The sequence below is a fragment of the Salmo trutta genome, chromosome 1 (genome assembly GCF_901001165.1).
Source record: "Salmo trutta chromosome 1, fSalTru1.1, whole genome shotgun sequence".
Taxonomy (NCBI): Eukaryota; Metazoa; Chordata; class Actinopteri; order Salmoniformes; family Salmonidae; genus Salmo; species Salmo trutta.
In genome coordinates this window covers 55236251-55248461 of record NC_042957.1, presented here as the reverse complement: position 1 = coordinate 55248461, position 12211 = coordinate 55236251, and the positions used below count along the sequence as shown (strand labels likewise).

Here is a 12211-nt window from a genome sequence, read left to right as displayed (position 1 = left end):
GATTTACATTACCAAGAAATGTTGTCTCCTTAAATGTCCTAAGGACGCATGGCATGAAGATCCTCATGCCAATTACAACCTTTCCAGGAGATAGTTAATCGACACACGATCACATGTAGTGGGCCTGTTTGGTTAATCCATGTTGTTTAGGAAATATTGAAGAGCTTTTCATATTCAATATAAGCCTACTATCATCTTTGAAACAAGTAGTTGTTCATCTCCACTAGATTATTTTAGAGGAAATGTATTTCTCCACTCCACTGGGCATAATTCAGCGCACAGCCCTGCCCTTTGACCTTCAATGCTTTCCCACCATAGACTGGATTAACTGCTAGTTTCACTAGCAGCGCTAATTGTAAGAAGATTTTGAAACTCATCCTCATGAGCCAAATCCTAACTGGAAATAAGCATATAGTTCATGGCCTCATGGCCTCAATGTGTCAATATAGACTGTCCCTATCAAATAAATACATTATTATTATTAGGCTACGTGTTAAAACTAATAATTTCGACCAAAATAGGAGCTACATTGGTTCATGTTCAGTGACTGACTTCTATTTCCTTGGGTAGAGAGCAGGCTTGGGCATGTATGGGATTTATCTGTTTCATAATTCCCCATTTTAAAGCAGCAGTAGACATGCAAAGAAGCAGAATCTGAAGAGATTATAGGTTTATTCCCTTTATGAGACAAGCCTTTATCTGCCCACCCCATGTCCCTCATTTCCTGATGGATTTAAACTGCTAGAGCCACTGGAATACCTCCAGAGATTTATCTCCTGAACTTTGAGAACGTTTTCTTCTGTTGATTCAATATATCTACATATTGCAACAGAACGTGGATTTCTCAAATTGTGTATGCTTCATGTGTGTATGTGAATGTACTTGCCACCTGCTTTCGTTCATGCATGCCCATTGTCGAGGGAAGTAGGGGTGCTGAAAAATCAGATTATTTTTTCACAAAAGTACCGTTATACCCCCCAGTTTGCTGATTAAATTAAATTGTTGACACTAATTGAACAACTGACAAGTTCACCGCACGTGTCCTCCAGAACCCGTTTTTCGCGCGCAATTTTCGAGGTGGCCAGACAGTTCTGACGAAAACTTTTATGACACAGTGCAACTGAATAATATAATTTTTTGGGGTAAGTAGCCAGCAACACTATTTTGTTGTTTCTAATGGAGTTTCGCTAAATATTCCTAATATTTTGTTACCACCACATGAGTTACCCTTGACAAAACTCGATACTGGATACCTATTTGGTTTTGTCATGATCAGATCAGACTGAGGGGTTAGCTTTATGCCTAGCTAGGCTAGCTGGCCAGCATAGCCCAATGTAACGTTAAAGTAGTTGAGTCAGAGAAGGTTAGAGAAAGTGGTTTGGTTGAGTTGTTACAGAATTAGCTAACTTCCATACCGGTTACATTTATTTTTCCTATGCAACATTCTGCTCATAGAAAATGTCCCAGCTCTTCTTTGGAAAGCCAGCCCCTACCTTTCAGTCTACACCAAAACCTGGTCATCATCATCCCTCATCACCCAAGGTAAATGAAGGAAAATATGAGACTGTCCAGCTCAACTCTGAATGACTGATATCTTGCACCTGTGAATACTTTGCTACTTATTTTTGAGAACTGTACACTTTGTCAATGTATTTTACATTTACATTACATTTTAGTCATTTAGCAGACGCTCTTATCCAGAGCGACTTACAGTAGTGAATACATTTCATAAATTTTTTTTAAAAATCGCACTGGTCCCCCGTGGGAATCGAACCCTCAACCCTGGCCCATATCAGTCAATTGAAATGAATTCATTAGGTCCTAATCTATGGATTTCACATGACTGGGAATACAGATATGCATCCGTTGGTCACAGATACCTTAAAAAACAGGTAGGGGTGTGGATCAGAAAGTATCTGGTGTGACCACCATTTGCCTCATGCAGCGCGACACATCTCCTTCGCATAGTGTTGATCAGGCTGTTGATTGTGGCCTGTGGAATGTTGTCCCACTCCTCTCCAATGGCTGTGCAAAGTTGCTGGATATTGGCAGGAACTGGAACACGCTGTCATACACGATCCAGAGCATCCCAAACGTGCTCAATGGGTGACATGTCTGGTGAGTATGCAGACCATGGAAAAACTGGGACATTTTCAGCTTCCAGGAATTGTTTACAGATCCTTGCGACATGGGACCGTGCATTATCATGCTGAAACATGGCTGTGGATGAATGGCACGACAATGAACCTCAGGATCTCATCACAGTATCTCTATGCATTCAAATTGCCATAGATGAAATGCAATTGTGTTCGTTGTCCGTAGCTTATGCCTGCCCATACAATAACCCCACCATGGGGCACTCTGTTCACAACGTTGACATCAGCTCATCCACACGACGCCATACATACAGTCTGCCATCTGCCCGGTACAGTTGATACCGGGATTCATCCGTGAAGAGCATACTTCTCCTGCGTGGCAGTGGCCGTTGAAGGTTAGCATTTACCTACTTTAGTCAGTCAGGTCAAGACCCTGGTGAGAATGACAAGCACGCAGATGAGCTTCCCTGAGACGGTTTCTGACATAAATTATTCGGTTGTGCAAAGCCAGTTTCATCAGTTGTCCGGGTAGCTGGTCTCAGACGATCCCGCAGGTGAAGGAGCCAGGGATCAGAAAATGTTATGTTTGATTGACATTTGTCCCTGTATCCTTAGGACCCTGAACAAGGACATGGGCCAGACCAGGACATCCCTGATGAGACATTTTTGTTTGTGACACTGGACGAAAGCCATGGACAGCAAAGGTATGGAGTTACTGGGTTTAAAGCATTATTCATTGTGTTCTGTTAAGTATTTAAAGTTTTTTTTTTTTTTATGGAAGTGAGGACTCCGGCATCGACATTTCAAACATCTCCAATAGACGTGACGTACACAACAGTACTTCCAGTGAGATCCCAGGTGAGGAGACTACGACTGTTCTCAGGTCAACGATAGAGGAGATAGGGAAGAAGGCCCAGGATCTGATAGAGAGAATAAACCAGAGCCGAGCCATGGACCAGGAAATCATGACCACCTTTGAGAACAAGTTAATGAATAAGGTATCACTGTCCTACTGTTGAGTAAAAAGTACATGGTCATATTTTTTTGTAGTTAAAAAAGAATGCATTGAGATTACAAGTCTAGTTTAATGTTTATGTGAAGGAGTGTGACTGTGACTAGTGTGTATATGCGCGTGTGGGTTCCTCCCCAGGTGAGTGAGGTGTGCCAGCAGGTGAAGGAGCAGATGTACAGCAGCTATGAGGAGCATGGCCGTGGGATGGAGGCCAATCTGCAGGAGCTGTCTGAGGTGCTGGAGAGGAGCAGTCAGCTCAGTATGGAGCTACAGGGAGCAAGTCAGACCTTATCAGCCATCAACAACAGCCTGCAGCAGACAGCTGAGAACTGACATCTACCCAGCCATTCATTTATTTTAACTGCCTTACAGCATCCCGACTTCTGGGAGGTCTAGAATAATTAAAGCAATGCCTTGTTTGTTTGACTGTGGATATTTTTGTTCATATCTATGATCAAATAGCATTATAGAACATATTTCATGGGCCAGAATATACACTTGTGCCCAGTTTAGAATCCAAAACATTCACCTTAATTAATGCCTATGGGTCAGTCCACCAATTCAGTGCCTTTGGAGAAGTGTAACTTGGTAAAAAAAACAAAAAACATTTGACATGCTGTCATAAAGAGCAGAGAACGTCATTAAAAAAAGTTTTTCTATCACAAGACGTTAAATAAAAATAATTACTATAGTAAGTGCATATTAAGTGCCAAATAAAGTAACAGGGTTGACGACTTCTTAAAGCTGCCATAAATTCCCTTGTGACAGGGGGAATGGAAGCTTGTTGTGTGTAGAGTGGCAATTGAATGCAAGCTTCACCCAACAAATTCAATTGTTAAAACATTTCTAGCCTGTCTATCCATGGGTAACAGGGTTGACGTGTTATGCTCGACCCACTCAGTTTTCCATCACAAAACACCAGAAAAAGGTCAAAAAGAGTAGAACCTGCTTTTACACTATGATTTGACAATTAGATGTTCAATGTTTAGAAAAAATTGAGAAAACGAGTTCAGTTCACATAAGTGTTGACCTTAAAATGTACAGATAAATTAATCACAAAATAAATATTTGCGAATTACCTTGTCAAAGCAACAAAATAACTACAGCTTCACAATGATGGTGAAACCTTGAGACATTTTGAGGTTAAGTGCATTAAAGTCTTCCAGACGTCACAGAGGGGCATGTCAACATACTGAATTTAGGCAATTTAGCAAGTCTTTATTCATAATAGAAATCTGATTTATTGAATTCTCCATGTGGTCTATATTAAAGGGCACTTCATTTAATGTAACAGGCTTTTAAAATTCAATAGTCAATAGTGGTGCACAATTTCTATATCAAAGGGACGCAAAATACACTTCATGGAATAACCCCCCCCTCATCTTTTTTGATTCACTTTATGTTACTTAAAATAGGAACATTCAAAACACTACCACGAAATGAAGGATGAGTAATCCAAAAATCCCCAACCACTCTGGATTAAATGGACCACCTGTTGATGACAATTAATTTATAAACAAGAGACTAATTTAGCATTAGATAGTGAGCATTACTACAACACTATTACTTTGCCAGCAAAAGGAAATTGCAATGACCATGAAAGTACTGCAAGCGTTATTTGTGAAAAGCTTGAATTAACCTTTGACAGTGCAATTCAAACCATCCATAACATTTACATCTGGTTGAGTTCTGAGGAGAGCAAACTTAATAAAGTGCAAACGGCATTCATTGTCTTGTACCCCAAAATATAAATCTCTGATCTGCCTAAATGGTAAGTCACAAATACAACTATTTAATTACAAAAAAGCAATGGCATGATTATTTAAACTTTTAATTTATTTACTTTAGCTTAAACTGATTGATTTTTTTTTTTTAACTAACAGTAAATGCGGTATCATTTATTTGGCATTAAATTACCAATAACTGGTCATTAGTACCATCACAGTTCTAAAAACTCAGGACTTAAGTATGGATCTTGACCTCATTTTAAAATGTTTGTCCAACAACCATTTTACTACAAATGTTGTGAGGAAACAAGCGATTCATTCTGAACCATCTTAACTTCCACCGTATAGAAACTATTACAAAAACATTGTAGTCAGAAATTGTCCAAACAAACCAGTAAGTACTAGGGTTTTATGACAGAGTAGAAAAATAGCTTTGTTTTTCAAATTGAAATAATTACACTCATGAATTATCCATGAGATCGATGATAGACTTGCCTTTAAAACCCGACCTGGTCTTTCGCATAAAATAAAGATTTAGGACTGGTTTCCCGGACACAGACTAAGCCTAATCCTGTTCTAAAAAGCAATTTCAATCGAAATTCTCCATTGAGCATGCTTTTTAGTCCAGGACCAAGCTTAATCTGTGTCCAGAAAACTAGCCCATATCCTACAAACTCAAGAGAGAGGAAACATTAGCGTTACTGTAGAAGACAAGCCATCAAAGCAGTGTAGAACTACTTGTCCTTCGTTTAAGGAACATATTGACTTGAGGTTTCTGTTAGTGGTCTGTTTGAGCACTAGCAATAGGCAGTTAGTTATTAACAGTGAAAGACTGCAGTCCTGTGATGGCTTTGCCCAGAATCAGGGCATGGATGTCATGGGTACCTGGAAGACAAAGAAAACAATATAAGGAACCATGTGGAACAGTTAAACAGTGCTGATGCTGAAGTTGAGCAAATATATAAGGAGAGAGAGTTTTTTTTCCCTTGAAAATATCTTGGAAAATGCAATGGTTTTCCCATATGACCTATTTATTTATTGTAAATTACATATTACTGACCTCTACTGGTGAGGAAATATACCACGATAAAACAGTTTTTCTTCCACATCCATAGAAATGACACATCCATGTCCTCTTAGACCTGGTTATGGCCTTCTTTCTCCTCACCTTCGTATGTGTTGACGGCCTCCAGGTTCATAACATGGCGGATGATGTGGTACTCGTCAGAGATGCCGTTTCCTCCCAGCATGTCTCTGGCCTGCCGGGCGATGTCCAGGGACTTCCCACAGCTGTTCCTCTTTAGCATAGAGATCATCTCAGGGGCTGCCCTGAGGGAGGAGAGAAGACGACATATGAGATAAGTCTCCTCCTCAGGTTCTATTCCCTCTGAAACAACCAGAAATTGTACTTCCCCTATGGTGTGTAGTTCTTTGTTAAAAAGTGGTGTCACACTACAAGACGATTATGTCACATCATTTCCAGTTCCCTCTTACTTTTTGGCGTCGATGAGTCTCCCCAGCTGTAGACAGGCCTGCAGGCCAATGGTGATTTCTGTCAACATGTCGGCCATCTTTTTCTGCATGAGCTGGTTTCTGGCCAGGGGTACTCCAAACTGGATTCTGAGATTAACAAATATCATGAGTAGCAGAACATCTTAAATTCACTCAGAAAAGCTGAGAAAACAAAATAAGATTCAAGAGCTACAGACTTTTGCTCGGTCCTGCTCATCCAGAACAACATCTCATACCAATAGTAGCCACAGAATCCTCACCTGTCTAGTGTGTACTGACGAGCCGCGTGGAAGCAGAACTCTGCAGCACCTAGTGAACCCCAGGCGATGCCATACCGGGCATTGTTCAGGCAACCAAAGGGACCCTAGAGCCAAAGAGAACAGACAAAACATTTATACCAACAAGATTAAAACAGCATTGTAAGAAAGTCTGGCCATCCACATAAAAGTCAGTACATGACAGGGGTATCCTGGCCTCTACTCACCCCCAGGCCAGAGACTTTGGGCAGCAGGTTCTCCTCAGGAACCTCCACTTCATCCATGATGATCATGCCAGTGGCTGACGCCCTCAGGGAAAACTTGCCCTCGATCTTGGGTGTGGTGAAGCCCTTCATACCGCGCTCCAGGATGAAGCCACGCACCTTCCCATCGTCACACTTGGCCCAGACCACAGCGATGTCCGCCACAGGGGAGTTGGTGATCCTGACGAAGGTGAAGGAGATGAGGGAAGGCATTGTAATTTAGGGAGGAGCTATTTTATCAGTATGCTACAGAGTGAGTCTGGTTTCTAGGGCTATATGAGGCCAGTTTTGCATAAGTTTCACAAGACGTGATGGTAGAATTGAGCAGAACTACGTACTCAATGTCAAACTAAGCATTTGGTTGAAGTTGTTGAAGCTGCACTTCCCCAGAGGAAACAGTGTTACATCAACTATATAAAACATGAACTACAGGCCCAGGTTACCAATTAACATGTATTTATTCCGTGTTAAGCTTATGCAATGTGAGGGCCAATGCACTCAATGGTTATGTATACAACCACAAAGTCCAGTTCAGTCACTGCTGACGTCTCTCAGTTCAGAATCATAACACTGTGAAACCAGAGTAAAGGGGAACTGAGGGGAACCTAATATTCATGCACCAAGCATGAATATATTTGTGAACAGCACCACCCTGTGGACTAGTATACAGAGTGAAATGTTGTTTACAATTTAGATAAGAGCTAAACCACCTGATCGTGGGTTTATTATTTTAAAAATATATATATTTTTTTAAATGCTCTAATGAATACAAAAACTCTAATGAAGATTTCTGTATAATAGAAAGCACATATTCCTATTCTTCAGAATTTTTGGAAGTAGCCTATTCTTGATGTTTCATGAATAGATAGCCTTTTCAATCAGTAGAGGAATGCATTCCAAGGTGTTGAGACAAAGGTAGCTTTCATCAATGTTTGTGGTCTGTAGGTGTTTGTTCTGTTATATGATCCATTGGCTATTTATAGGAAGCAATTCCAAGGTTCTTTGCATGGGCTCAAACTCAAAACCCTGAGTACATCACATCAAAACATCAAGGTTCTCCTAATGCCTGCTATCCAGCTACACACATCTCTGTCCAGTCAGTCCTGAAGTCCTCATGCTCATGGGGTGATGAACTATTTCCGTCACTATGTAGTAGGGCTGGGAATTGCAAGGGACCTCCCACTACGCTATTATCACGATAATTAGGTGCCGATACGATATGTATTGCAATTCTCATGTATTGTGATTCAATACTGCGATTTTATTGCAATTTTATGTTCCAAACATATTGCTCACTATATGTCTGCTGCAGAGAGACAAGTGAGAGCATGAGAAAATTAGTTTTGACCGGTCAGGGAAATAAGTGCTGAAGACATGTTGGCTCACTATTTAAAAAGAAGATGGAGAACAAGCTATAAGATTAAAAATACCAGAGTTTTGGTGCAGGTACAGACAACTAGCACTATTTGGCAAAAAAATAAAATAATAATAATTAAATATATATATATATATATATATATCTTCAAAAATAATATTGCGACATATAACTATTGATTTCTTCCCCTAGCACTACTATGTAGTGAAGTACAGTCTCCCAGTCCTACTCACCAGGTCTTGGAGCCAGTGAGAGTGAAGGTGCGGCTGGAGGGGTTGAACTTAGCCCGGGTCTCCATGCCACTGGGGTCACTGCCGTGGTTGGGCTCAGTCAACCCAAAACAGCCCAGGATCTCCCCACGAGCTGGGAGGTAGAGGACGCATTACAGGACAAATACATCCAGATATAAACAGGATTGTGCGTCATTTAAGATGAGGCCTAAGGGATGTGGATGTCGCCTCCTCCTTACCCAGCCTGGGCAGCCACTTCTCCTTCTGCTCTTCGGTACCGTACGCGTAGATAGGATGCATGACCAAGGAGGACTGCACACTCATGACAGAGCGGTAGCCGCTGTCCACCCTCTCCACTTCCCTCGCGATCAAACCGTAGGCCACATAGCTCGTCCCAGCACAACCATAGCCTGGTCAAAGTGTGGAGGGAGAGAGAACACATCATAGACAATAACCTCCAAACAAACAGTAGGACTACATTAAAAGGAAATTAAGTGAATCTACATCCAATTATCTATATTTAAATGCTTCTGGCATCACACATATAGTTGATTCTGAAAAACAAATCACCTTCAACATTTTGTGGTCCAAATGACCAAAGTCAATTTCACAGAAAACAAAATCCCTCTTTGAAAGCTTTCAGAGAATGATATAACCCCCGGTGAGTTTACAGGTACATTATCCATTTCAAATTATACATTTATAAAACATGTACCAGTAGGCTGTAACTCAAATGAAAATAAGAAAACTGTAAGAAATAGAGTTTAAGTGATAAAAAAACAGCCAACCATGTTTCCCACCCCTTCCCATCCCGCTCACCAGTTTACAGAGTCAAGTATATTTGTCCAAGCCTCAATTGTTCCTTGAGTAGCACCATTCATTCTCGCTGTCAATAATTCTAATGTTAGAACTTCTAACAGTAACTGTATCCACTGGCGAACTTGGAGAGAGTGAGGTGATTACCATCTAAGAGCCAGTAATCATCTCTGATTGATTGAGCGATTCAAGGAGCTATCATCAAACATTAAATATTTACATTCATGCACATCGCACTTGTACCTTTGCCCCAGAAACATTTAACTGCAGGGCACTCCCACAGCATATGGAGTTGGGGCCAATTTGATCATAAAACGTGTTAAATACAGTCTGTGAACAAACTTAAAAATGTATAAATTGATGGTTTGGATTACATGATGACATTTTTTCCCCCCATATTCTGTTCCAGTTAAAGGGTTGTTCAGATTCAACAAGATCTGTGAACCAAACTGTTTTAATAGCTAGCTCAGAATGAGCTTTCCAAAAGTTGCTTATATATTATAGATATGAGTCCTTTCGAGAGCCCAGATAATTTATTTATAAATCCCATAATTGGAAGGTTCGGTAGTTGGGTTTCCCAAGGGACTCCAGACAGCATAGCTGACCTAAGTTGTAAATATAGAAAAAATTATTTACCTTGTAATGTGTATGTTTTTCAAACCTTGGAATGTTCTCAAACCATTACTGTCCATGATATCAGCAAGGCCACCCTCCAGACCGCAAAGGTATTGACTCACCTTTAATGGTTGGGCCCAGGATACCCAGCTCCCCCATCTCTGACACAATGTCTCGATGGAACACTAAGAAAGACAAAACAGGCAGCATGTTATGTTTGACGAAATTCATAATATTGACATTCCAACTTAAATGGCAAAACTGATACTTAAGGGTTCCTTCCTAGGTTATTGGCATGCATAGCTCAATGGGCCCTGCTTGGGTGATGGTGTGTCTCAAAAGTCAGACCCACCTTCGTTTCTGTTGGCCATCAGAATGCGGGGCATGAGTTTGTCCTGACAGTAATCACGGAATGAGTCTCGGATCATGATCTCTTCCTCAGTCAGCTGACCCTCCAGCTCCAGGCCATCGCGCCAGTTAAACTGAACCTTGGCTGGTGGTTCAGTAGAGAAGGATCATAGAGCAGAGAAGCACAACTGAATAGTCATCAGACCCCAAAAATAATAGAAGGGCAATATATGTATGATTGATCTGAAAGGAGTTGATATCGACATACGTGCTTTAGCTTTCTTCTCACTAGCTTTCTCTGCATCTGTGGAAAGGACACAGATTGAGTACTTCCCCTGACAAATAGAGGCATGATGATTGTAAGAATGGCTTTGTAAAACTACTACCATTGTGTTCTCATGATGGCAAGGTCATTATTGAGTAATGTTATACCCTTTTGTGCAGACGCTGCTGATCCCTGTGATCTTGATGCTGAAATGATGGCACATCTCTGGGGGTTGACCAGCAGACGGCACACAGCGCTTCTCAGTGCCATGATGGGTAGCTAGATTTCTATTAGAAGAAAATAATCCATAAAACAATGCAACAAACTCAAATAGTTGTCATTTCAAAGACATAATAGGCTATAACTTTTAACAATCATGTAATTTGAGAAAGCAACTAGCAAATTGAACTCACGTAGCTGCATAGGATAGTTTGAGAGGAGAAATGAGTCGTGATTCGTTTCGAGAATGTTGAAAGAGAGATGTGGTGGTTGCCAGACAAGTTGTTACACAAGATAACATTAGCACTAGCTAGTAGCTATCCCAACTATTTATACAGTAGCTAGCTAGCTAACGCAAGGTAGCTAGTTAGATAAATGTCGATCTGCAGGCAACTGAAACTTGGCAGCTATTAACACACCTCGCCACGTTAGTTGAGGTTAAAATGTCTGCTGCAGGCAGATCAGTTAATACTATTAGAAGGTTTACGTTAGCTAGACTAGCTTGAAAGTCAGTCTTGTTCTAGTATCAAGCTGTAAAAGCATAGTATCGAGTTTATTTACTTGACACGAGCACAAACTTACTGTTTCATCAATGTCTCAAATATGTTGGCTAACTTCAATACATAGACTGACCTGTAATTGACAGTGCTGGAGATCCGTGACCCAGGCCTCCGTAGTCCTTTCCAAATTGACAAGGTAGAGGAGGACTAACGTCAACACGGGCACCTGCGTAAAGTAGGTCAGGAATGGTTAGGTTCTGTCGCCATTTTGAGTGTGGCAAATGGACCTTGATCCACTTTTAGTATAAAAGAAAATGTTAATGGTATGTCTGGAACCAAATGTAAATGATAGTGGGAAGAAAATTACTATGAACTTCAAATATATGTTTTTTTGTGCAGCAGCATTGTTCGTTTTTTTTTTCTCTTTTCACCACTCCCTATGGCTGCTTTCTAGTGTCTCTCCCATGCAGTCGCGTAGTTTTTGACTAAGCTCTGATTGGTTTATTGGCGGGGGCGTGCAGATTCAAGGCGTGGCTATGAGAGGGTTCTGTTCATGCATTGACCACATTCATGTTCAGAACTATTTTCAGAACTTACGGACGGACAGTGGTGTAAAAAGTACCCAATTGTCATACTTGAGTAAAAGTAAAGATACCTTAATAGAAACTGACTGAAGTAAAAGGGAGAGTCACGTAGTAAAATACAACTTGAGTAAAAGTCTAAAAATGTTTGGTTTTAAATATACTTATGTATTTTTGATTTATTTTATTTAACCTTTATTTAACTAGGCAAGCCAGTTAAGAACAAATTCGTATTTACAATGACGGCCTACACTGACCAAACCCGGACGACGCTGGGCCACTTGTGCGCCGCCCTATGTATGGAGTAAAAAGTACATTATTTTCCTTAGGAATGTAAAGTAAAAGTAAAAGTTGTAAAAAAATATAAATAGTGACGTAAAGTACAGATACTACTG

At 40.6% G+C, this 12211-nt stretch overlaps 2 protein-coding genes across 3 annotated transcripts; one reads left to right on the top strand and one right to left on the bottom strand.

Annotated features, from left to right (window-relative positions):
• The first annotated feature begins 850 nt into the window (after positions 1 to 850).
• LOC115201227 (synaptonemal complex central element protein 2-like) lies at positions 851 to 3531 on the top strand. The gene is made up of 5 exons (XM_029764677.1): positions 851 to 1142; positions 1456 to 1542; positions 2712 to 2800; positions 2878 to 3094; positions 3247 to 3531. The coding sequence occupies exons 2-5, from the start codon at positions 1459 to 1461 to the stop codon at positions 3439 to 3441; spliced, it is 585 nt and encodes a 194-aa protein (XP_029620537.1). The 5' UTR covers positions 851 to 1142; positions 1456 to 1458; the 3' UTR covers positions 3442 to 3531.
• Positions 3532 to 4491: 960 nt separating this feature from the next.
• LOC115201218 (glutaryl-CoA dehydrogenase, mitochondrial) lies at positions 4492 to 11475 on the bottom strand. 2 transcript variants are annotated; one of them, XM_029764664.1, is made up of 13 exons: positions 11369 to 11388; positions 10930 to 10933; positions 10684 to 10803; positions 10520 to 10555; positions 10256 to 10396; positions 10026 to 10088; positions 8712 to 8882; positions 8476 to 8605; positions 6832 to 7048; positions 6608 to 6711; positions 6330 to 6455; positions 6004 to 6164; positions 4492 to 5720 (listed from the first exon to the last, which is right to left on the bottom strand). In XM_029764664.1, the coding sequence occupies exons 3-13, from the start codon at positions 10784 to 10786 to the stop codon at positions 5647 to 5649; spliced, it is 1326 nt and encodes a 441-aa protein (XP_029620524.1). In that variant the 5' UTR covers positions 10787 to 10803; positions 10930 to 10933; positions 11369 to 11388; the 3' UTR covers positions 4492 to 5646. The 2 variants fall into 2 exon arrangements, with proteins under 2 accessions (XP_029620524.1, XP_029620515.1); XM_029764655.1 differs by lacking the exon at positions 10930 to 10933 and having other exon boundaries at positions 11369 to 11475.
• Between the last annotated feature and the right edge of the window lie 736 nt (positions 11476 to 12211).